The 25541-nt window shown below is 45.2% G+C and overlaps 1 protein-coding gene across 1 annotated transcript in view; it reads right to left on the bottom strand.

The window, feature by feature from the left end:
* Positions 1-1027: 1027 nt before the first annotated feature.
* SEC14L1 (SEC14 like lipid binding 1) overlaps positions 1028-25541 on the bottom strand; it is a 47113-nt gene continuing 22599 nt past the window's right edge. Inside the window, exons 3-17 of the mRNA XM_054170449.1 lie at positions 21096-21245; positions 20876-21007; positions 18726-18854; positions 18264-18498; positions 16902-17011; positions 15998-16187; positions 12476-12564; positions 11423-11493; positions 8630-8801; positions 8238-8372; positions 6410-6544; positions 5703-5954; positions 4553-4731; positions 3655-3756; positions 1028-1588 (exon numbers count right to left, since the gene is read on the bottom strand). Of these exons, the coding sequence (XP_054026424.1) occupies positions 1573-1588; positions 3655-3756; positions 4553-4731; positions 5703-5954; positions 6410-6544; positions 8238-8372; positions 8630-8801; positions 11423-11493; positions 12476-12564; positions 15998-16187; positions 16902-17011; positions 18264-18498; positions 18726-18854; positions 20876-21007; positions 21096-21245 (2097 nt within the window). The 3' untranslated portion in view covers positions 1028-1572. The remainder of the gene's footprint in view (positions 1589-3654; positions 3757-4552; positions 4732-5702; positions 5955-6409; positions 6545-8237; positions 8373-8629; positions 8802-11422; positions 11494-12475; positions 12565-15997; positions 16188-16901; positions 17012-18263; positions 18499-18725; positions 18855-20875; positions 21008-21095; positions 21246-25541) is intronic.

Here is a 25541-nt window from a genome sequence, read left to right on the forward strand (position 1 = left end):
ACTGGTAGGGAAAAGAAAAGTTCTTGCACTTGCCAGTGGTGGCCACATTCCAGCCTGCACAGAGGCAAGGAGCCATCCATCTGTACCCTCCCTGTGGCCTCTGGATAACACACGTCACATGCTGCACACTGCTGCCATCAGCTGAACTGCTCAGCTTGGAGCTCCCTTTCACACTGTGACAAAAGGGTATGAAGCCATCACAGAAGCCATCAAAGCAGACATTTGCTTTCTAGGGCTACCTGAAGCCTTTCCAGCACAGCATTTTGTTCCTTTTGTGCATTCCCAGACCATTAAAAACCTGGATACAGGTTCTGTGGGGAAGAGAGAGATTCTATTCTGTGACAGTAATGTGCCCAGCAGAGGCTGATTTCCTCCCAACCCCCACATTTCCTCACACCATTTATACCTGCTCAGGTTTCTGCTCCCCACAAGAAGCTGTTTTGCTTCTCCACAGTGGCAGAGAGCTGAGGAATGACAGAATTGTTTTAGTGGGAAAAGACCTCTAAGGTCATTGAGTCCAACTATCAACCTAACAGCACCATGGCCACTAAACCATGCTCAAGTTCCACGTCCACACACTTCTTGAACACCTCCAGGGATGGGGACTCCACCACCTCCCTGGGCAGGCTGTTCCAATCCCTGACCACTCTTGCAGCAATTTTTCCCCATATCCACCCTAACCCTCCCCTGGCACAATTCCAGGCCATTTCCTCTCCTTCTGTCACCTGATACTAGGAAGAAGAGACCAACCCCCACCTTGTTCCAACCTCCTTTCAGGGAGCTGTAGAGAGCAATGAGGTCTCCCCTCAGCCTCTTCTCCAGACTAAACCAGCCCAGTCCCCTCAGCTGCTCCTCCTCAGACCTGTTCCCCAGACCCTTCCCCAGCTTTCAGGAAGGATGCAGTGGGAGACTTTGAAATGGCAGTTCAGGACCCTCCACCTCCCCTGTCCCCCATAAAGCACTGCCCCCGAGCTGCTCTGGCAGAGCTGAATTCAGCAAAGTGAACACAACCAAGAACCCCTTCCAGTTATTTCCAAACAGTTCACATTTATTGATAACAATAAAAAAATCTTTTAAAGACTGTCTGTAGTTTAATTACCCAGAATGAGGTATTATGTATACAAAACATTTACAGAAGTTGATATGCAGGTCATGAGTACAGGCAGGGGAAGTGCAAGGAGGATGCTGCTAACAGGAGAGAAGCCAACAGAGGAGTCAGTGGTGGAGAGGAGGAAGAAGAGCAATAATAACACACAAAGGAAGAGCAGGGTATGGGAAATTAATTAGTCAGACTGCAGTGATCAAGTCATATTGCCACAGCACTTGGCTTAGAGGAGGATTAGCTATTGTATCTCTGGCATTTTATCTCCCCCAGCTGTTTGTGCTGCCGTGTGCTTTGAGCTCGGAAAGAGCAGGGGAAACCCCAAAGTGCCACTTTTGAGCCAGCTCAAGTGAACAATAAAACACAGATCTTCAGACTTGAAAAGTGACTGCAACTCAAAAAAGGTCTACAAAGCCAGACACCGCTGGACAGATGTGGAGTGTTGAACTGAAGCAGTTTCTTTACAGTTGTCAGCAAAATCGCCATCTGAGAGAGAGAGAGAGAGAGAAAAGAAAGGGCACCACTTCAACCCTTACAGCCTGGCACATGGGAAGTGGCACTTGCAAAGAGCCAGGAGTGTCACTGAGTCAGCCTCACCGTGCCTCCTGCCACACTAACTCCCCTGTGCCTGGCAGCACTGGCTCCTGCACGTCAAGCATCAACCCAACCCCTCCAGCAAGCTGGGCTCCTCCTGGCAGACAGCTCCCCAGCAGCCCCAGAGCCATGGCGTGTGCAGACTCCCCGACACCAAAGCGAGTGGCCTGACTCACACAACAGCACACTGTGGCAGCCTATGTGACAGCCTAAGCTCCACCTTCCATTTTCAAGTCCAAAAAAAGACAAAACAGAGCAGTTTGGTTCAGTTTCAGGAGACTGGCCTCTCGGCAGCTCTAAACCTGTTACTACATTTGTCGGCTCTGGTCTGCAGGAGGAGTGCTGCTACTCAGAGGTTAGTGTAACCTGCCTCTTAGAAGCTTTGCAGTCATAAAGGAGAGTCCAGAAGCATCTTTCCCTAGGCAGGGCATCTTAAAAGAGTTCTCATTTGAATGTGCAAGACCTCCACAAGTTCCTCTACCACTTCCCCATGGCAGTGCTGCCTCCACAAGGCTCCCTCGAGTCTACCCAGCGTGCTGGTAGGGACTGCAGCCAGCACAGTGCCTCCTTTTAGCTGGGATGGACACTAGCTCTAAGACAATGAGGAAAGACTAGGCAGGGTCTAAATATGTGCCTCCTGCTGCATTTCAGACTGAAATCCTCTCTGCTCCACTGCCAGGAACGGTCTGTAGCTGTCTGCTGCCAGCCCTTTGCTCAGCACTTCAGTATTGTGGGCTCCAAGTGGAAGAAACTAAGCAGCCTTTAACAAAGACTTGAAGTGGCACTGCTTGGGCACAGCAATCCAAAATGGCACTTGGCTGCTGGAGTGGCAATGGTGAAAATGGTGGAGCAGGCACTGCTCAGCCTTCCACTGCATCCCTCAGAGGGAAGCTCCATGGGCTCCCTGCCTGCCCTAAAGCTTCTGCTGCTCAGAACTGAAGCAGAGGGAAGGAGAGGAGGCGAGAGGGATTGAAAAGTGCACAGGAAGGATGTGAGGCAGACCTCCTTAAGAAGCAAGCTTAAGCTCTGCATAAATTCCTGCTAAGAAGAGAGTCTCAGTACAATGAATTCCCATGGAGTGTACTAAGTGGAGTGGAGGCCCAGCAGAGAGCTGGGCACAGATCCTCAGAGCAGCTCTGGATCAGCCTGGCGTGAATGCAGCGAGGGAGAGCCTGCTCTCTGCCTCTCTCTCTGCAGTGCTTCCAGTGCAAACCCAAGGAAAACAATTAATTGCTTTAACTCACCCAAAAGCTCAAATTCCAACCCTCCCCCACCCCCTCCCAAAAAATGTGCTCATACAAAAGGTTTTAGTGTTGACAGCCTGGCCACAGCTCCATGGGCATGCTTTGAAAACAAATGGACTCACAAAGTCAAGTATCCAGCAACTGCTTTGCTTTGTCTTGGACATCACTTGGTGGCAATGGAGAAGAGTTTGCAGCACTGGAAGACCACAGGGGATTTAAGATGGCAAGAAATGTCCTGACAGGAGGCTTTGCAGTTGATCTCTAATGCACTACAGGACATTTTTGGTAGGGTTTTTATCCTTCCTTTTGGTGTTTTTTTTTGTTGCTTTTTAGCATTGACACAGTTAAAAACCTGATCCTTAAACTGCTGCAGTGGTTATTTTTCCTTGCAGTGAGAGCCCTTGTGTTCAGAGTTAGGATCTGTGCAAGCAGACTTGCAAAAACATTTATGGCTGAGTGAGGGGGGAGAAAAAAACCCAACCAAAAAAAAATAGGGTTAAAAGTTAAGAGAGAAGCTGTTGGATCTAACCAGGACCAAATCCACTAAGTTTAAAATTCAAACAGCTACTTGACTATCTATAAAAGGCTTTATTGGGGTGGGGGGTGGGCTTGTTTTTTGCACAATTGCCAGTTGAATATGGTGGGTTGCAGTCAGTGCCACAGGCGAGGGTCCAGCCATCTCATCCTTTTGCTTTTCATCTCTTGTGGCACTACCTGGAAATCATGGAGCTGGAATGGGACTGGCTAGAAGAGGTGGTGGCAGCACTGAGCTGGGAGAATCCACTGTGGCTTGATTCGAGGCTGGTCATAGATCCCCTGCAATAACAAACAAGGTAATTTTAAGCTCCAGAAGAGACAAAGATTTTGAAGTCTGCTATGTGTCTGCGTGGGATGTGTCTGCAGGCTGAATAAAAAGAAGGCAGGTTTGGTGCAGGTACTCCAAAGCTTTTCTGCCTCATCACATAAGAGGGGAGATTGAGACTGGAGATTAGAAAGAAATTCTTTACAGTAAGGGTAGTGAGACACTGGAACAGGCTGCTCAGGGAGGCTGTGGATGGCCCCTCTCTGGAAGTGTTCAAAGCCAGGTTGGATGAGGCCTTGAGCAACCTGGGCTGGTGGGAGGTGTCCCTGCCCATGGAATGAGATGATCTTTAAAGTCCCTTCCATTCCAACCCCAACTATTCCATGACTCTATGAATAAATGAAGACACTGAAAACCTTCCTGCAAAAAAAAAAAGAGCTTCTGGTCAAAGAGACTGAGGAGCTGTTTCAGTCAAGCATCAACTGGCAGGCAGCTGAACTGACTCAACTCAATTTGAGCTGCACCTATTTCTACCTGGCAACCTGCCAAGCCCAACAGCTTTCCAAGCAGAGCAAAGTGACTAGTGATGATTCCAATAACTAATAAACAGCTTTTATACATTAGCTGCCCCCAGTGCCAGTACTGGCTGCACTCTTTGGCTTATTGGTTTGTGGTTTGGGAGGGATTTTGAGGCCTAAGAAAACACAAGTGCTTACAAGTTACTTGTATGTAACTTGTATGTAGCTTGATCATCTAAGCGTCAGAGAGGTTTGACACCAGCTGACCTTCCTCAGCCTCAGCCAGACATACCTGAAATCTTCAGATCCTATCACTTCTGTGTAGTACATCACTTTGCATTTGTGAGAGGAGACCTGTAGAGATGCTAACACATCATCCACACGAGGCAGGTTGGTTGTAGCACAGGCAGGCATGTTATGGAATTTCCACTGGAGAATGTAGAAGCCAGGCCACCTGGTCACGTGCGATCCCTGGGGGCAAGCAAGCACGGCAAAAATTCCAAGTTAACTTTAACACCACCAGGATTTGTAGGCTTGCCATTTCTTTTCCACTGCCTACATGCCAGGACTTCAGCTCCTCAACCAACTGGCAGTGCTGGTCACCTCCCCCCACACAGCATACTGATCAAAGTTGTGGCTGCACATCAGCAGATCCTCCTACTTTTTGACAGTGTCAAGGGGTTGGGATTTAAATATCCTGACAGGACAAAGTTCTGGTTTAAAACAGGAGCCATTTTTTCCCCCCCATTTATTTTCTGTAATGGCTGTCCTTTGAGACTGTGCAAAGAACTGTCAAGGTTCCTGCCTCAGAAAGAGAAAGTGCAATTCAAATGGTCACTGCCCACATTTCCAGTCTTCCAATTAGGTGGTTTCAGGAGTTCCTTTGGCAAAGGCTGCCCAGCTCTTATTTCAAGTCAAAAGGAACAGCAAAGTGTGATTGTAAACATGCTGCATGTAACATCAAACTTGGTAATTAAAGGACAGGTCACAAGTGGCATTAAAAAAAACCACCTTCAAGAGCCTTAGCCATAGGGACCTCCTTGAGGTGCCTGTTAGAGAGAAACCCACAGCAGCTCAGTCTTAATTTCCAGGCTGCTCTCATTACTGAGGTAAGACACTATGATAGTCTGCAAGCACAACATGGAGTGTACTTCAGAAAAAAAGGGTCAGAATCACAGCACAAGGTGTGTCTGGCTGCTTTCTGCATGTGCACTTCCTTGTAGATGGCTTCCCTATACTCCTTGCTGATCAGTCTCAGCCACTACTGCACTGATGCAGCAGATCCCGTGTCAACCCTACCCCCGTGCCTTGCAGCATGCAGCTAGGAAACATCAAGCAGTCAGCAGCTGAATCACCATTCAGTCATCAATAATGATTGTGAACTAGGACACCTTGCTCATTTTGGAGCAAGCCCTCACTTGCTCCCACACAGGGATTCTCACCTGCACACTCTCCCCTTCTTTGCAGATCAGGGGAGACTCCACCATGCTGTAATCCCGCCCCAGCTGCCAGACTTTGTCTATCAACTGGACGTTGTTCCCACCAGGAGATGTGATACTGTGGGCTCCCAGAGAGTCCTTTTTAGGAGGCTGTGGGGCTCTTTTGGAATGGAAGATGTTAAAAACAATGTCACCCTTGCACACGTCAAAATCCCAGGTGATCACAGATGAGGCATCCACGATCTGAATGAGAACCTGAGGCAGAAAAGTCAGAGGAGACAATGAGCAATTTGCTCTGTAACAAACTCTTACCAGAAAAGGAGACAAAAGAACAGAGCTTCTCCTTGTTTGGGCTTAGTGTGGGCTGTTCAAACAGGCATTGTAGACACAAATTCTCTCCCGAGGGAGTGTCTTTGATTTTAGCACACTACTTTCAGAAGCTGGCAGGTAGCTTCTGAGAACATTCTGTGTCTTTGCTTAGAAGGAGAGGGCTTTGAATAGGATGAAAAGCAGTGACGTTGTCTAAATGGCAACAAGACAATACCAGGAATGGTCACAACTTCAGCTTCTAAAGCAACATTATGCAGCAGAACCACAGAAGAACAACAGGTGGAAGCATGGCAACCAAATAATCAAGTTCTAACCCATTTTCAGCCCAAGAGATGCTCCAGAGCAGAAGTTTGTAATGCAAGGAGGGCAGGAGGTAGTACCTCATGTGGAGCTCCTTTGAAGACACTTGCAGACTGGTAGATTGTTTCAGTCCAGAGCTTTATGTCTTCATTTTCCAACTCCTCTGCTGTTCGGTAGAGGGACTTGGGGACCAGCCCCCCCTCTGGTACTTCACACTGGAAGCATAAACAGGCATTAGAAAGTATCCCCTCTGCACATCCCCCACCCTGCCATGCTCTCTGCCTAACAGCTTCAGAAATAAACCACATTCAAGCAAGTACTCTGAAGAAAGAAATGCAAACAGAGTTTGAAAGTCCTTTAGTAACTTGTACATCATGCACACAGAACTTTCTTCTACAGTGATCTGGTTTAGGTGAGCTTGCAGAATTACACATCAGAGGAGCAGCTCTGGTATGAACAGAACAGCCAGCAGCACAGAGCATGGCTGTGCAAATCCTGTCGGTATCACTCATACTGCCCTAGACTGAAGAGAGAGGTGAGCCACTTCAGAATCCTGAGGGAAGTGGGAATAGCAACTCAGCCTGCAGAGACCTGAAAGAACTGGGGTAGCTAAATTTAAGGCTGAAGAATGGTGAGGAAGTACAGCAAGCTCTCAAACAGGTAAAAGAATATTTCAGTCAGGAAGGTAACAGCTTCGAAGCCACAACTGTCCTGATGGCTCAGTATTGGAACCAATTACTGAGCTTCCCTCTGCAATCTTCCCTTTATAATGCCTCCAGCACTGAAGTCAGACAACGATCTGATCAGGAAGAGGTTCCACAGGAGTGTTTGGGCCAGCAGTTTGATAACTGAATTACAGCAGAGTTGAAAGGATCTTTGAGAAGTCAATTTTGTTCAAATATCCAGAAGTAAAGGAGAGAAAGAGACTCTCTCTGTGAGCAGCAGGAAGCATTGAAGCAATTTGCTTTCTGGTAGCATTCACTTTTGCTTACTTAAGCAGTGGGTTTTGCCAGCTTCCCAAGCTCCAAATTAGCTAGCACAAACTCTCTGCTCTGAAAGCCACTGCTGCAGCAAAAAGCAGCCCACTGAAGACAAACACATATTCTGCTTTGCCATATGTAACTTCATTATCATTTGAGACCCCATCTGAACAGACCTAGGTGAATTCTCCAGAACAGCACAGAAATGACTCTCAGAGGTGTTACAGGGGCTTAAAAAAAGCAAGCCTGAAATGGTATTTTAATCCAACTGAGTTCAGAAAAAAGGCAAAGGCTCCAGAGAACGCCTGAGCTGCACTCCTACAGCTCAGTCACACCACTGAGCCTGTGCTTTCAAAAACAATGCAGAGAGAAATCAGCCTCGCAGCATCACGGAGATGTTAAAATGCCAGATTCAATTGACACCCACAGGCTAGGCAGGAGACAGCTCTTAAGGCACATGGCAAGGGACTGAGAAATGACAGCATCCTGCAGTACACCCATTTCATTTTGTTTGTTGTGGGTCAATGCACACATTGCACTAGGAGACCTGGCTGTTTGTTAAGCCCTGCTAGCAGATGTGCCACATCTCCTTGGGCTCCCTATGGTATCAGTTAGTTCTTTTAGGTGATGACAAAGACTCTGCTGATTAGCTGATGGTGACAGCTCTTGCTCAAGTGCTGTGCCACCACAGCTGAACCTGACAGGTAACAGAGACTCTGGCTTTGAACTGTGCCTGGCTGTTTTGCTAAGCCTTTTGCTATTCATCGTGGAGAAAAGTGGATCCAGAAGAAAACATTGTGCCTGGCATCTTACAGCTCCAAACTATGTTAGGAATCATTCTGTGCTTCCAGGATTCTTTGTTTAGAGTGGAAGGAAAAGATAACCTCCCCCAAGTCAAGTTGCTCTATGCAGTAGTTTGTATTCATACCATGCACTCTCCACCAAGGAAATCAGGGATAATTTCTTTATCGATGTAATCCAGCAGTCCCCCAGGACCCTGGTAGTCATTTCCAGCATAAATAAGGAATTTCTTTCTAGTGTTGTCATCAATGAATGGACTAACCTACAAACAAAGAGAAACAGAAAAGATCAGGCTCCTGTATTGTTCTTGAGTCAATTCTGAAGGCACCAGTTGGATGGCATTACCCGTGGCACACAAAGAAGCTAAATTAACCCCCTGTGCGAGCAAGCTCTCAGCGATGCTTCTAAACCCATTCCAGGAGTCCCCTAACACAGATCATTCCTGGTTTAGGAAACAGCTACAGCTGTGCAGCAACATGGGGAGAGTGAGCTGAGGAGAACCTTGAGTTTCAAACCTACCAGTGTCCAAAGAACTGGGAATACTCGAGGTGCTCTCAGGATAAGGAGACGACCCAATGTCTCAGGGTAATTAGCTTCGACCACCTCAATGATTCGCAGCAATGCTTTGACACCAGGTCGCCACAGATGTCTCATGTTCAGGCCTTCCAGATCCACTAGACAGGTCCAAGAGCTGAATTTGAGATAAAAATAAAGCATTTTAGAGACTTTTAAAAAAAAAAAAAAAAAGGCAAACAACAAAACCAAAGGAAAAAACTCAAAGCCAACCAAACTAAAGCCACCCAAACCCAAGCACCAAAATACATAAAAGAACCCCAGAACAAAACAAATTGAACAAAAAAGAGGGGAACATCTCAACAGCATTAAAATTCCCCTTCCTTATGGCAAGTGTCTAATGTACTGAACATGTGAGGACCTCCCCCCTCCCCCTTCCTGCATGCTTAGGTTTTCTTCTGTTTTACCTCCTTGCTTCGTGCTATCTTTAGACACTGGAGTTTAAGATCCTTAGAGCAGGAATTTCTGAAGTGTGTGCCAAGGAAAACAATAGAATAGAATTAACCAGGTTGGAAAAGACCTTTGAGATCATGGAGTCCAACCTATCATTCAACACTACCTAATCAACTAAACCATGGCACCAAGCACCCCATCCAGTCTCTTCCGAAACACCTCCAGTGATGGTGAGTCCACCACCTCCCTGGGCAGCACATTCCAATGGCCAATCACTCTCTCTGTGATGAACTTCTTCCTAATATCCAGCCTAAACCTCCCCTGGCACAGCTTGAGACTGTGTCCTCTTGTTCTGGTGCTGGTTGCCCGGGAGAAGAAACCAGCCCCTACCTGGCTACAACCTCCCTTCAGCTAGTTGTAGACAGCAATAATGTCTCCCCTAAGCCTCCTCTTCTCCAGGCTAAGCAACCCCAGCACCCCTCCCCAGCTTTGTTGCCCTTCTCTGGACACCTTCCAGCAACTCAACATCTTTCCTAATAAACTGAAGGGCCCAGAACTAGACACAGGACTCAAGGTGTGGCCTAACCAGTGCTGAGTACAGGGGCAGAATGACCTCCTTGCTTCTGCTGGCCACACTGTTCCTGATCCAGACCAGGATGCCATTGGCCTTCTTGGCCACACTTCAGGCTCATGTTCAGCCTACTGTCAACCAGTAGAGTTACAGATTATGTGCAGTGATCCCCTTGCACATCACACATTCTCCCACAGACATTTCAGACTCTAGGAGAAGGTTAATGTGAAGCTAAAAAGGACTCTTTTGACAGACAGCCCAAAGCTGAACCATTGCTTTTACTGGGAAATCAGTTCAGTGGCCACACTGCTGCTGTGAAGCAATTCACCACTCCCAGCACTGTCACATGCCACAGCTAATCCTGCTGTCAGATCTCAGGGAGGAAAAGCTTTTTCTATAGGAAGAGAGATGTTCTTAATGCTAAATACTGAGCATCAGCATATGCTTTAGTGCCTTTCCAAGTTCAGGTCTCACCCTGGGCATGAATTCAAGATTCACAGCTGTGCTGCACCAGCCAGCATCCCTTAAATTATGCATAAGGCTTCTATGAAACCACAAACACTTCTTTGCTTCCCTTTAAATGTTTAATATCTAGTCCTTCAAAATTACTTCTACAAATGAAGATCTCCAGTAGGCAGCACAATTTCAGTTACACACATGAAGCTCATCTCTTGGATTTGGACTCCCACTGAGAGCTAGGGCAGCAAGTTCTTTAACAGGGAAAAGATAAGCAGACATACTGTGCTTCCCTGAATCCTTAGGGATTAAAGGAAAGAGTCACAAATTGAAGAGAGTCCAAGAAACACTGTTCCTTTTCAGGGCCACTCCTGCATTCATTTCACACCCTTAAATCCATTTTGCAGATAACACTATCATAAGTGACCCCTACAATGACTTAATGATGGGATAGCAAGCAATTTTTGCCTGAACTTCATGTGAGGTCATGCCAGTACTTGAAAGACTAGATGCCACCTTTCACAGGAGCCTTAAGCCTTTGCCTTGGGTCAAAAATTTGGGTAAGAGCATATAATGATAGGAGAACACAAACAAAAACTGAACATAGAGCCTTGGCATTCACTAGGGATAAACAAGTGACACGAAAACAATACCCAGACTACTGGAAAGGTTATCCATGAAATGATCATGGCCTTTTTTGGCAGCCTGTACCAACATCTGTCTAAAAACTCCCCCAGGAACAGAAATGGGAGTTGAGCTGCATTGCTTTGCAGACATTCAGCAGCAGAAAAGAGTAGAAGCAGAACACTCCCCATGCTTTTAGATGAGGCAGAGTAGATTTAAACTGGATCTTAGGAAGAAGTTCTTCAGCATGAGGGTCTTGAGAGTTTGGAACAGGCTGCCCATAGAGGCTGTGGATGCCTCCTCCCTGGGGATATTCAAGGCCAGACTGGATGAGGCCTTGAGCAGCCAAGTCCCTGCCCATGGCAGGGAGGTTGGAGTAGATGATCTCTGAGGTCCATTCCAACCTCAGCCATTCTGTGATTTGGTAACTCTGTGTAGAACCATTATGAGCATGACACAGACTGCTGGAGCAGGTGGTGTTCCCTCAGGCCTGACCAGGCAGATTCCCTCTAGTGGTAACTGGGAAGGTTCCCAGTTAACTGTGCTTGTATCTGCTTGCAAGGCACACATGCCTTGCCTTCACTTGTTCCATTCTAACTTTGCTCAGCAGCATCACACTGCCTGACATTCCTCCCCACACACACACCATGAAACCAAGCAGTTCCCAAGGAGCAGATCCACCAGTTGCATTTTACCTTATTGGCCTGCCAAATACTTTTGTATTCTCCTCACACCGCCTCAGTCCTTCCTCATTTATTGAAAGGACCTGCACAAGAAAACCCTTTGGTTAGGGAACAGCCTTAACTTCAGTAGCTAGGATAAAGGAAAAAAAAAAAGTTTCTATCCAAAGATTAATTAAAACTAGAAGGCTCAAACCAGCACAAACATGTTTCTTTCCCCCCCCACAAGGAATGAACTAGAAAGCTCTCTGCTTACCCCACCGGCTGACCTTGCTGAAAAATAAACGTGACTTTCCCTAAAAGCACCAACTTGTAAACAAGGTCCTCCAAAAAACTGAAACCCTGGAGTGATACAGACAAGAAGTCTCCCTGCACTTCTGTCCTTTTAAGCATTGATTCACTGTTTACTCAGAAATTAAGAGGCCTCCTTTACGTCAACGAAAGTAACCCTGGAACAGTACTAGGGCAAATAAATTTCAGTATGTGGCTGGAAATGTCACTGGAAGAGAAAAAGTAAAATCCAGCCCCTGTTTCTAGTGGTTGCTATGGCCATGGCTGTCATTACTAGGAGTCAAAAAACAGTATTGCAAAGCTGGAATTCTGCCAGCTCTCTGCTTGGAAACGGGGCAGATCCACACCAACGCTCTGAGCGATGCCTTTAGAGAAGGAAAGACTGCAGGCAATAACTTTCTCTGGAACAGTAAATTACTCTTATCCTTGGAATACAAGGCTTGGGGGGAAAAAAAAATGAAAAAGATCTGAGCATAGCATTTTCTCTTCTGTGCAACTGCAGAGACCTGAAGCACTGCACAAACAGCAGAAGACTCTGTGAAAATGCTAACCAAGAACGCCAGCAGCTGCCAGGAACTACGCCTTTCCGCCAGCAGTTTGCAGTTGGAAAGAACGCAGAAAATCGGCTACCAGGAGCTTTCAGATGTATTCAAACCCAAACCAGACAGCCAGAAAGCACATCAAAATATCCAGAGTGATGAATATCCTGGCAGGGCAGGAAATTTCTAAATGAAAGTATCACATTGCTAACAACTTGCTGGCTGCAGAAGTACTTACGTAGCGAAGCAAGGCCTCTTCCCCGAGAGCTCGCACCAAGCCTTTGGTGTCCATCTGTCCCAACCTCAGCACGTACAGTGGGCGACCATCTGAGTAACAAGAACAAATGCATCAATACAACCTTTGTTTTCCCACAACAATAGCCAGCTTTGTGTTAAAAATCCAGATGGAAAGAAGCCAGTCAGTCCAAACTTAGTTGTACATCTGGGAAGAGGAAGAGCCTGGAGCAAATGGCAATACAAACACTTTACCCTGTCCAGCTACACCCAAAGGTGACCTGTAAATCAGATGTCAAAGTCTAATGGAGACATCTGGATGCAAAAATAGCTCCCCATCTGCACAGAAAAGTCCAAAGTCCATGCACTTAAACAAATACATGGGTACACACAGTATCTTGATAGAGACAGCTAAAGACAAAGGACTAATTAGCTGCCAGGAGAGCTGGATCGAAGAAAAGGTGGAGTCCATTAGCATAGCTGAGGAGCTGTAACAAAGGCTGAGTGAGTCTTCTATCAAGCATGATGCAATACTGCTCTGGAGAGCTCACAGCAACCTTTTTGGAACAGTGGCTACCCTGAGTTCTGGAAATCAATGAAAGCAAGTGTTAACCCAGAGCCTTGCTTTCTGCAGGATTTGCTGAAGTCACAGCTCCCAGCGGTGTCATTACACACTATGCGGAACTGGCACACAGCCTCTCTTATGCAGGTTAAGCCTGGAGACAACAGACTCTGCTCCAGAGATCAGTTTCAGATGGACCCTCTGCCTTCAAAGCCTTGCCTTTTCACAGTCATCTTGCTGCATACTGGGGCACCCTGGTGCTGTCCAGGATACAAAGGCATTAAGCTTAACATCTGCATTGGCTGAATTTGAGACTCAAGGCTTGCATCCTGGCTCTTCAGAGTAGGAGCTAGTTTGAAACAGCTTCCATCCCCCTCCCAAAGCTGGGAGGCATTTTTAAATCTTTGCTTCATCTGTTCTAGCACACAAGCTAAATAATCCCCAGCTTGTGAAACTGGATGTGCTAGGATACAACATTAAAAGATATATTTTTAAAAAAATAAAAATAAGAAGCTTTCTACATAAAGATCTCCCTGAGGTCCTGTTGTCTGTTCAGCTTCTCCCCTCAATTTAAGAAGGGCATTGAGACTCTTGAACGTGTCCAGAGAAGGGCAAGGAGGCTGGGGAGAGGCCTTGAGCACAAGCCCTATGAGGAGAGGCTGAGGGAGCTGGGATTGTTTAGCCTGGAGAAGAGGAGGCTCAGGGGAGACCTCATTGCTGTCTACAACTACCTGAAGGGAGGTAGTAGCCAGGAGGGGGTTGGTCTCTCCTCCCAGGCAATCAGCACCAGAACAAGAGGACACAGTCTCAAGCTGCACCAGGGGAAGTTTAGGCTTGAGGTGAGGAGAAAGTTCTTCACAGAGAGAGTTGTTAGCCATTGGAATGTGCTGCCCAGGGAGGTGGTGGAGTCACCATCCCTGGAAGTGTGCAAGAGGGGACTGGACTTGGTGCCATGGTTTAGTAGTCATGAGGTACTGGGTGACAGGTTGGACTTGATGATCTTTGAGGTCTTTTCCAACCTTACTGATTCTAAGATTCTTTCCTCCAACAACTGCAAAGAGAGGTATCAAATTATCATTAAGTGCTTTGGGACACAATGAAAAAGAAACCCTCAAGATATGCTGTTACAAAATAAAGCAACCACCAACAAAAAAACCCAAACAACCCAAAGTGCAGAGTCAAAGCAAATGATTTACTTGGCAAAGACACTACCCCCGTGAAAGCTCACACTACTCTCTATTTTATCAGGTAGTCTACGAGAAAGTGTTATTTTAACCTCAGCACACACTTATCTTAGAATGTGCTGTTTAGCTTTCCAAACTCTAAATAAAAAGTGCTATTAAGCTTGATAGCAGATCTCCCTCCCTTGCAGATGCACAAGCATCCAAAGCCAAACCAACAGCTTACTCCACCCAAATGACACGCGAGGCAAGGTCTCAGCTGACAGAGCTGCCTTATCACGGTGTGTTTCATATTCCATTAGAGCTTTGTGACTTAAAAGCCCCTGTTTGATGGAAACATCCCTGTCAAAATAAAAGCCACTCAGATGTACAGAAAGCTGTGCTAATTGCAAGCCAAAAGACCAACTTGTATTCGCTTGCACTGACAGCTCATTCCAGGCAACAATGCTCCACAATCCCCGCTGCCTTTTGCTTTGGTGCTAACAGCTGCACAGAACTCAGCTGGCCTAAGCTGGCACATTTTGCATGTGTAGGAGGAAAGGGGAAACACTAGAAAGAAAGCTTTAAAGAAAGGAACCTTCCACTGTAAAAATTTAAATTACAGAGAGCTGCTCAGTTTTGAAATTCTGTTTGCAGCATTGTGGGCACGCTGCAGAGAGATCAAAGGTACTGGAGGGGAAGGAGGGGGGCATGAAGTTCACCACAAGACTGAAGAACTTCTCAGAAAAACATTAAACAACCCTTTGATGCATTCTGTACCTTTCTACTCCCTGGCAGGACCCAGTTATGTGCTATTGACAGAGGAAGTCTTTGCAAAGCACGACAAGGCACTGACAAAGCCAGAATGTGTTCCCAGCTCTGTTCCCTTGCAATCTTTCCAAGCATATTCTCATTTTTCATTTTCTCAGTCTGAGGGCTGTCAAACCCAAAGCAGCAGGGAAGAGCCATTCAAGCTCTTCAGCTTTACAGTGATTAAACTTCTGCTGCATCCTCCCTGTCTTCTGGCCACTAATGCTGACAGCGTCCTGTCCTGTCTCATACGCTTCATGCACCAGGAAGAGCTAGCAGAAACAATGGTGCCTAGTGGGGAAAAGACTCAATCAGAATACAGATAGCTCACAGTAAGATTGGTTCCTTATCTAAAGAGCCCAGCTTGCCTCAAGCTACAAATTCCAAAATGTTTCATTTCTATGTATGTGTTAGTAACAAGATCAGCACATGATACAGCAAGCAAAGGGATAGGGGAGGGTGTCAGGCACAGCCAGCCGTGTTTGAAAGCTCTGGCCATGGATCACCATGGCAAGTGAGCCAAAGCTGCTTCTCTTCTTAAATAAACCTGCTCTATTTGATGTTTTTGCAACATCTCACTTCTCATCATTAAGCTGATTGTAATGCCAAATAAGTATTCATTTATGCCATCAGCAGACTTACACAACACCAGAAATAAGTTGATTAGAAAGATACACTTATTTACAAACATCTTTTAATCACTGAAAGGGAATACTCAGCATTTGCATAACACCCTTCTAAGCATCTCTGAGCGCTACAGAACTGCAACTAATAACTTTCTTTAAGCTACTGGCAAAGCAGAGCTCTTCAGCATTAGTCAGAAAGATTAGGACCTAGGAATCTGCCTCCACCAACTGAAGAGTTGGCAACATCGATTTAAACGCGTTCAGTACATAACTAGAGCTGACCGGGAAGATAGCTGTTAAGAGGGACAACAGACACCTTTAATTAAGGCCATAAAAAGGCTGTTCAGTATTCACCCTATAGAGCTTACCTTTATCATGGTGATGCCAGCCTCCTGCATAGTAATCTTGGAGCACTTGAGGAGGGTTCCAGGTGTCTAGAATGTAGTCTACCTGGTGCTGCTTACGCCACGTCAGTGACTGGCAAAGGATCTCTCTTGCTTTATCAATGTTGAAGTCCCGGGCACGCAGAAACCTTAAAATGTGCTCATCCTTTGGGATCTGGTAAAAAAAACCACAACAAAACACCACCTGATTTTGGATTCAAGCTTTGAAACAAGAACAAAACCACCCAACCAAACAACAGAAGCTGAAGAAGGTGCAGCCTGGATGGAATTAACCCTCCAAGTTACTCAAGCAAATCCGTTTTTGCTTGCAACAAAACCAGGTATGCCCTGTCAGAGAAGGGATACAAATACTTCATGAACTCTAATGCAATGACTTACACCTGTGTGAACACACTAAACCAGTCCAGTTTCAATGAATCTAGGGCCAAAACACAGGCTGTATTTCATTGCAAAGTAAAAGGAAGCTGAGACACATGCGCTGGAAAACCCCAGCCTTGCTGTGAGGGATTTAAGTGGCCACGTAGCTTCCCTTTCAGTACTGCACTTAGGGACATACATTTAAGACGATGATGTTTGGCCAAAACAAACAAAGGTAAAATTAAGGTTATTGCAGAATGAGGCAGACTTATAAAAGTAATACTCCCCTGTGCTGTTCACTAACACTGAGAGGCTGTCACTCTGATCATTTAAGCACCTCTGCTGACCATGTCAGCTGGACATTCACAATGAACTTCATCTGCTGCCACTGTACAGACCTAGGTTTTGATCATGGGGGACCACTAACAAGAACTGTTAGACACAGGAGGCGTGGCATGATGTTCCATCTGGTCCACTTTGTGTATCACACAAGAGACCAAGAGTAACTTACTTTGCCTTTGTGTGTCTCCTGGAGCCATTGTCTCAGTCGAATGAGGCAGCTCTCCTGTATTGGCGTCAGGTCACCCAGATACCGCTTGATGTAGTCTGCGTCTAGCTTGTCTGCAAGGAGATGTACATGTGATTAGAGTGGTCCTCAGCTGACCTAGTCAAAACAGCAAGTGATCCTATCTGCTGATATCTGAAGCAGAAAAGCAGCTGCTCTGTGTTCTGTGCAGTTAGAACAGAATAAAGTTTCTCTAATTCAATGAAAAGAAGAGTAAGGCAATGTAGAGAATCATCATAAAGCAAGAGGATTCATTCTTCTGCAGCTAAGAGAGGAGTAAACCCAAATATTTATAAAAGCCTTTTGCCAATAGATTCAGATTTGTCAATCCACAGCACCAAAGGGCTTGCTGCTTCTGGAAATACTTAGAGAAGCTTTGATCTAAATCTCACAGTGCAAGATTTTTCCAAATTCCCTTATTAACTGGGGGAGGAGGATATAACAGAAGACAGTGCCCAGAGAAGCCTTCAGCCCTTTCCTCCTCATTATTCCTACAGTTAAATCCATCCCAGAATTTCAGGGCAAGAAGTAGGCCATTCATTTGCAACCTAATCAGCAGCAAAGTGAAGAGTTTTACCGCTCGTGTCTGCTCTTCGTTTTCTAAAACGCAGCCATTAGGGTATGCAAAAACTGGACTAACCCAAACAATTGGTGTAATAATCCACTTACAGCAAATCAAACAGCAAGTGGAAGATACTGCATCAGGGTAACCTTAAGCTATTTCATCAGGGTGACAAATGCAAGCATCACAAAAGAAACCACCATTATCAAAGGGCATGCAAAAGCAAAAAATGCATGAGAGCTTATATGACAGTTTATATAACACAAGAGGTGTTGGGTAAAGGGTGGGTGCCAAGAGGATGGAGCCAGGCTCTTCTCAGTGATGCCCCATGGCAGAACAAGGGGCAATAGGTGGAAGTTGAAGCATAGAAGTTCCATGTAAACATGAGGAAAATTTTTTTCCCTGTCAGGGTGACAGAACACTGGAACAGGCTGCCCAGGGGGTTTGTGGAGTCTCCCTCTCTGGAGATACTCAAAACCAGCCTGGATGTGTTCCTGTATGATCTGGTGTAGGTGATCCTGCTCTGGCAGGGGAGTTGGACTAGATGATCTTTTGTGGTCCCTTCCAGCCCCTAACATTCTGTGATTCTGTGACTGGAGCCAGGAATGTGAATGTCTTAACATGAAGGGGAACATACTCTTTGCTCGGCACTCTCCTGCCAAAGCCCAACTGTCTTAACTAAGACAGCAGCAAGAGGAATGTAATGGTTTAGTGCAAGGGCTCATTCTCACAGCCCTCCATCATACCATCAGGGGTTCCCGCTGTGGGCTCCGAGGGGCTGCTGGAGGTGTTGAGGATCTCCTTGTTGTTCAAGCCTTCCTTTGTGGCAGAGTCAGGTATGTTAATAGCAGGTGAAGCTAGCCGTCTGGCGTGGGATGTGCTGCTCTCCAGTTTACATGCAACAGGAGGGGTCCAGCGAGGAACAAAAGTTATTCCTTCTTCCTCCAGCTGCTTCAGGTAGTATTCTATTATTTCTTTGCCCTTCAAAAAGGAAAACTTACTTTAGCTACTAGAGCCACTCATTCAGACACAGAAAGGACTGGGCTGAAAACCTATTAAGCAGTCAGACCTCTCTAGAGATTCCACTTTAAAACGCAGACCGCCAAAAAATACTGCCCCAGGCTGAAGAGCAGCCTGTTCCTTAGCAGCAGCTACACTGTCTGTTGGTAACAGGGAGCCAGGCACCTCCTGCATGACTGCAAGCTCACCTTTTTGATATTGCTGGTGTACTGCTTCATGGCAATCTTTTCCACTGTGCTTTCAAATCCAAAGAAAGACTTTATATCCAGACTTGCTGACTGTTCAAAACAGGTCCAGTCTTCATTGTCAGGATGAACCTGTTAGTTAAAAGGAGGTCATACAGCTTAGTTACCCATTTAGTGCTTTTTCCTCACAGTATTTGTAATGACTGTTTCTCATTTTACAAGTTCACAGAGTCAAAAGCATTCAAGTGGAACATACAGCCTTTTGCTCCATTTGCCAAACATGGTTCAGAAAAGGTGACACTGCAGAAAAGGCTGAGGAGGCCCTCCTCTAGTCCCAGGGCCACCACACTGACAAGAAAGGAGAGGGTAAAGAAATACTAGAGCAGCAGGCAAGAGCCAAAGGACCAATACATCTCTTCAAATAACTCTTATCTCATGCTAGACAGGGGCTGTGACTATAGTGTATCTGTGGAACAGGTCAAAATACTCCACAGTGACCTTTGTGCTGCTGCAGGTTAGATCAACAGACTGAGGCTAGCCAGCTTGAGAACAGCAGCACAAGCACTTCCAAGCACTGTAGTCTAGACATGTTTGCACAGACTGCAAACAGGTTTTGTAGACTGAAAACCATTTTCCTTTGTTGTCCTATGATAATGGTACAGAAAGAAGGGGAAGCTTCTCATTCTGTTGACAGCTGAATACGCTCAGAGCACTTCCAGCTTTCTTCTTAGCTCATTAGCTTGCTGAGAGACAATCCTGAAACAGAGATTTTACTGCTTACAGTTGGACTAGATCTTTAAGATCTTTCACAACTTAAATGATTCTATGACATGATTGATGATGATACACTGAGGGAAATCTGTTTTCTAACCTCTCTTCAGCTAAAGAAGACTTGTATAAGGAATTTCCAGGCTGGGCCCTGAATTTGTAGCTACACACACATTACATAAGGCTGGATTTCTGGGCATGCAGCTGTCCTAATGCCTTAAGATTCCTTTCCCCATCAAAAGGTGTTCAGATTGACTGGGAACAGTATCAACACTTTACAAGGAGACAACTACAGGAACAAAACCCAAACATTTCCTTTCATTTGCTTCTTGAATTAGGGAGTGGGGGGGTACTAGAACAGCTTGCACAGCATGAACAAGTACAAATCACAGTAACAACATTTAAGAATCTTCTGTTCCTTTCATAAATTCAATTAAAAAATAACTTTAATAAGAATTAACTTTTTAAAATACTTTATTCTTCAATTCAAAACCTAGCTTGTATTTACCTACTAATTCCTTGATCAAGCAGAGCAAGGGCAAGAAGGGCTGTGTTTTGTACAAACTTACCACATGGAATCTTCTGTTTAGCATTTCTCTTGCTTAAACAGAGCTTTCACAGAAAAAATAAATGCAGGTGGGAAAAGTATCTTTGAATGTGCCTTGGAAGTAATTGCAGAAATAACAATAATAAACCAATCAAATTACAGTGTTGAGTGGGTTTGACATCCAGTGGCCTTTTAACCATCTTCTGTACACAACAGAAAACTGCATGAAAAAAAAGGATGTTCCCAGACAAGTATTTCTAGCTTTGATGTGACCTTTAACATTAATTTGAAGTTTCAGTGCTACACTTATGTGCTGTATGAACTTAGGAGCATTAGCTAAGTCATTCAGAAAAAATAATGAGCACAGCAGTTAAGTGCAGCACCAAACTCCTTAGTAGCAGAAAAGGTCTGCACTGAGGACCAAGAGTGATGGAAAGAATTAGGTTAAAACACAGCTGACTTAAACATTTGTCTGAGCTGAGCAGAAGGCAAATAAACTATGCTGAACTTTTAACAGTTCTGTCAGGGTATCATCAGCCTCACCAAGTCCCACACTGGGACCACCAGATTTGCCTAAGCAGAGCTGTCAAACAGCAAATTATGTTGTGTTCTGCTCTCTGAGAACATGCTCAAGCAAGAGGGTGCCAAGCTTGCTTCAGTTCTTCAAGCAAGTATGTTACATTTAGCACTACCAACAATTAGCACTCATGATGGTGTGTTACCGTTATTTTTTCTTGCAAGACAAAAGCCAAGAACAACACAGCTTCTCTTTGTGAGTCCTGAAATCTAAACTCTGATTTAGTTCCATCTGTGGCACCACCAAGAGCCTGTTACTCACTGTGTAAGAGCAGTGTTCGTTAATAATGACTCTGTTGGAGAAGGTTTCATTGTAGGCTTCTATATGCAAAGTCCTTTCTCGTCTGTTCAAAGAATTCTTCTGGACAAAGTAGACGTAATCCACTCCTGCAATCTGAGGAAGATGAGATAGATTTCATTAAGGTACAATACTTATGTGGAAGAATACCAGAAGTGTAAAACAGGCACTTCAGCCTAATCACCTTTTTCAACAGCCGTGGTGCATCGATGTCCAGCTTGCAGCGCCGTTCAATCACGTGGATGGATTCATCCTCACTCTTGTATTCACTTACAGTGTCACTGGCAACAAACATAGGGATCAGAGGGCATGTAGGAAACCTCCTTTCATATGCCTGTAAAGATGGAAAGAGAAGAAAACAAACTATCATCACAATTTAGTCATGAGGGGATGCGTGAGGCTGCTCTGCTGACACCACCAGCATTCGGAGGCACAACGCACTTCAGACCTTGTCTGAGCCCTCCTGGAGTCCACATTACAGCTGAAAAACAGTCACAGTGCATTCCAAACAATCCATTTATTAATATGTTACTAATATAGCCCTTTCCAGGTTAAACAACTTTTAAAACACATGAAATATCCCATTTCTCCCCTGCCTCCCCAGAGGAAATTGCTCATTCTGCGCAACGCCAATCATCTTGTCAGCAGAGCCAGCAAAATAAGACCCTCGAGTTCTAAAATACCACAAGACAAAACAATTATGTGTTGGATTAAGAAAACCCACATGGTAATTATTGGTGTTTCACCAAGCTCTCTAGAGGGTTTTCATACAGCTCCCAAAGGTCTAATAAAAACATTTCAAAGCCTATTTCTCAAGCTAATGGAGCTCTCGAGCTCCCTGCGCACAGTCTTTGCAGCGACTTCACTGCACGGTTTATCAGCTCACAGTTTTGTCCAACAGCACCCAGGCAGGCTCCCCACTACAATGAGGCCACTTCATACCTCTCAAAATATAAAAAAACCTCTTTTGCAATAATCCAGAGCTAGCAATAAATAGCTTTGATTCTGCTTAAAGGATATAGTCACGTAAATAAGTTCATCTCTTAAAGACTTGGCACACAGGAGACGGTGTTAAATCAGACACACTTGGGAAGGGCAGTTAAGAATCTGCTAAGTCTTTTAAGGCAGTCTTATTAAGATCAGTCAAACAGGTAACAGGGAAATGGAGTTTTGCCCATTTTGGCTTTAGAACAACTGTGGCTGGAGAATCATAGACTCATAGAATGGTCTGGGTTGGAAGGGACCTCTAAAGGTGACACCCAAACCTCAAATGCAACATAACTTTGTTCTTTCCCCTTTCTTTTCTTTCCTCATCACTACTGCACCACCATTCCTCTTTGGCTTTTTAAACTCATGGTGTAGCAGTAAAGTAACTGATTCTTTAGCCCTCTTTCCACATGCACTATCACCTAGAAAGGTTAGGTTAGAATAGAATAGAATTAACCAGGTTGGAAGAGACCTTTGAGATCATCAAGTCCAACCTATCATCCAACACTATCTAATCAACTAAACCATGGCACCAAGCACCCCATCCAGTCTCTTCCTAAACACCTCCAGTGATGGTGACTCCACCACCTCCCTGGGCAGCACATTTCCATGGCAAATCACTCTTTCTATGAAGAACTTCTTCCTAACATCTAGCCTAAACCTCCCCTGGCACAGCTTGAGACTGTGTCCTCTTGTTCTGGTGCTGGTTGCCTGGGAGACCAACCCCCACCTGGCTACAGCCTCTCTTCAGCTAGTTGTAGACAGCAATAAGGTCTCCCTTAAGCCTCCTCTTCTCCAAGCTAAGCAACCCCATCTCCCTCAGCCTCTCCTCACAGGGCTGTGCTCCAAACCCCTGCCCAGCTTTGTTGCCCTTCTCTGGACACGTTCCAGCAACTCAACATCTTTCCTAATCTGAGAGGCCCAGAACTGGACACAGTTGGCCCAGATGATTCTTGAGGTCCCTTCCAACCTGGCTTCTATGATTCTGAATTTTTCAGTTTTGCTATGATCAGAACCCAGTTGGCTTTGGTGAAAAGGAAGGATATGCAAGGTGTCTCTATTCAGTAGAAAATGTCAGTGACATAAATGAAGTAAATTTGAGAGCAGGACATGAAGCAATTCTTCAAAAGAGCTAAAATATCCACTCTGTCCTTTGAGATGATTTTAAGTGCTCTGAATATAGCTGGGCTGAAGCACAGGAATGGCACCAAGAGGGAGAGGGTGTGGAGGAAAACAAGCAGCAGCTGCAGAAAATATGCAATGGTGGCTCTGGGAGAGAAAAGGTCTCTTAATTCTCTCTTTAGAAGAGCTAAAATAGTTTGTTACCAGGGTTCAAACACAGCTTGAGCAGTGTTACTACGGTGCCAGTGGTGCAATGCACTAAAACAGCAGCAGCTTTTTTCCCTTCATGCAGGCTTTTAAACCACTTTGCAGCCCAATTGTTCATAAAGCTCCTCTTTAACCCCCTAGAAGCACAAGGAGTGAGCAAGCACACATGCTCCTTCTTTCAGGCTTTGCATCTGTGCACAGCTGGGTTTGTTTAAATGAAGAACAGAAACAATTTCTGGGTTGAGAGATGGGCACAATAGAAGTGACAGAGCATTAGTGTCATAACACAACAGTGAGCAGTGGGGAAAAAAACCCTCTCAGAGCTCCAGAAGAAAGGAGGATGGGTCTTATTCATAGGGTGTGAGGAGTCCCTTATTTCTTTGGTGAAGCTCTGCCTATTTTGTTGTTGTTCAAGAAACTCTCAGCCCTTTCCCTGAACGAGTCCCAGCATTCCTTCTGAATTAATCCCTCTTTTAACTATATTGACAGCAGTTCAATGTTGTCCTCAGCCAGAAAAGATTTCCAGAAGAGGCAGAATTGAGCAGCACTCCTGCTCTTCAGATTGCTTCATTTACTGCTTATTTCTCTTTTGAGGAGCTTATGTTACAGACAGGAGAGAAGACGACCTCTAAATGTTTTCCTCACTGTTTTCAAAGTATTTTTACTTCTAGACGATAACAAATTTTCCACATCTGAGCAGCCTCCTCTCTGCCTCTTTGCAAGTCTTCATTGCACCTATGGCTGCATTTCTTCATCTTAGCCCCCCAAAATGCTTTCCATTTACCCTGAGAACACTTGCAAATCACAACATTACCTGTTCATAAGTGTTTGTTGAACTGTGAGCATAAAAATGCCCGGGCAGAATTTGTTCTGAATGGGAAGGCTGAATTGAATGTGTTCATCGTGGAAGAGAACAAAATAATTATCTGCCAAAAGTTGGCAAGCTCAGTGCTTACAGCAACAAAGTACTTGAAGGCTTGAAAGTGATTAACAGCGACACAGGATTCTTTCTCCCTGAAGAACAGGCACAGAGCGTATTGAAAACCGTTCACAGGCAATTTTATTGGGCTCTTAAATTAGGCTGGTTTTATTTCTTCATGTACCATTGCCAACATGTTCTTGTAGTGCATCATTTCTCAGCACTGCCTTGTCTGGAGAAAAAGTGATTATAGTAAACCACAGCCCCATCATAATATTCCATCTGATTTAAGCACAGCTGCCTCTGCCACACATGGCAAACAGTTCTCCTTCACGCTGCAGAGAGGGCAGGGAAAAAAAAGCTGCTCAAACGGGACACAAAGATCTGGCTTCAACCTGGACCAACACAGGACAAGAAGAAAACCTGTAGTTTGGGGTACAACACAGTCAGAGACACATGAGTCAAAGCTGCACATGTATCACCAAGACTAGAGCTATAAAAAGAGCATGAGAAGAGAAAAGAAAGATCAAATGCTGTTGCTTCTTTCCTAATACTACAATTGAATGGCATTTTCTGTGTTATGAAGGTGTCCTGAACCAGGAATTGTGTCTCAAGTCCAGCTTTGCAGACAGGAAATAATTGACTGCATTATCCAACATTCCTTTAGTGCTCTGATAAATACAAGATGACACACATTTTTTCCTGTATGAGAGGGGCTCTCTTTACAAATCAAGTCATTAGATACTACACACCTTTCTCTCAGGACTTCAGTTGCACTACATAGCTACAATCACAGAGGGCAATTAGTTCCTCAAAGGCAAAGCAATCCTAATGGCTTCATTGCCAGAATGGAATGCTGTTGCTGTAGGACTAAATGCATCTAAGGAGGTTTGGGTTGGAAGGGACCTTAAATATCATCTAGCTCCAAAGCCCCTGCCGTGGGCAGTGACACCTTCCATTAGATCAGGTTGCTCAAAACCTTGTCCAACCTGACTTTGAAGACTTCCAGGGATGGGGAATCCACAATCTTTGGGCAACCTGGGCCAGTGTCTTGCCACCCTCACAGTGAAGAATTTCTTCCTTATACCCAATTTAAATCTCCTTTCTTATAGTCTAAAGCCATTACCCTCATCCTATCACTACACTCCCTAAAGGAAAGTCCCTCCCTTTTAAGTACTGAAAGGCCACAAGAATAGAATAAACCAGGTTGGAAGAGACCTTTGAGATCATCAAGTCCAACCTATCATCCAACACCACCTAATCAACTAAACCATGGCACCAAGCACCCCATCCAGTCTCCTCCTAAACACCTCCAATGACGGTGACTCCACCACCTCCCTGGGCAGCCCATTCCAATGGGCAATCACTCTCTCTTCCTGACCCCCAGCCTAAACC

This window comes from Dryobates pubescens, chromosome 20 (genome assembly GCF_014839835.1).
Source record: "Dryobates pubescens isolate bDryPub1 chromosome 20, bDryPub1.pri, whole genome shotgun sequence".
Classification (NCBI taxonomy): domain Eukaryota; kingdom Metazoa; phylum Chordata; class Aves; order Piciformes; family Picidae; genus Dryobates; species Dryobates pubescens.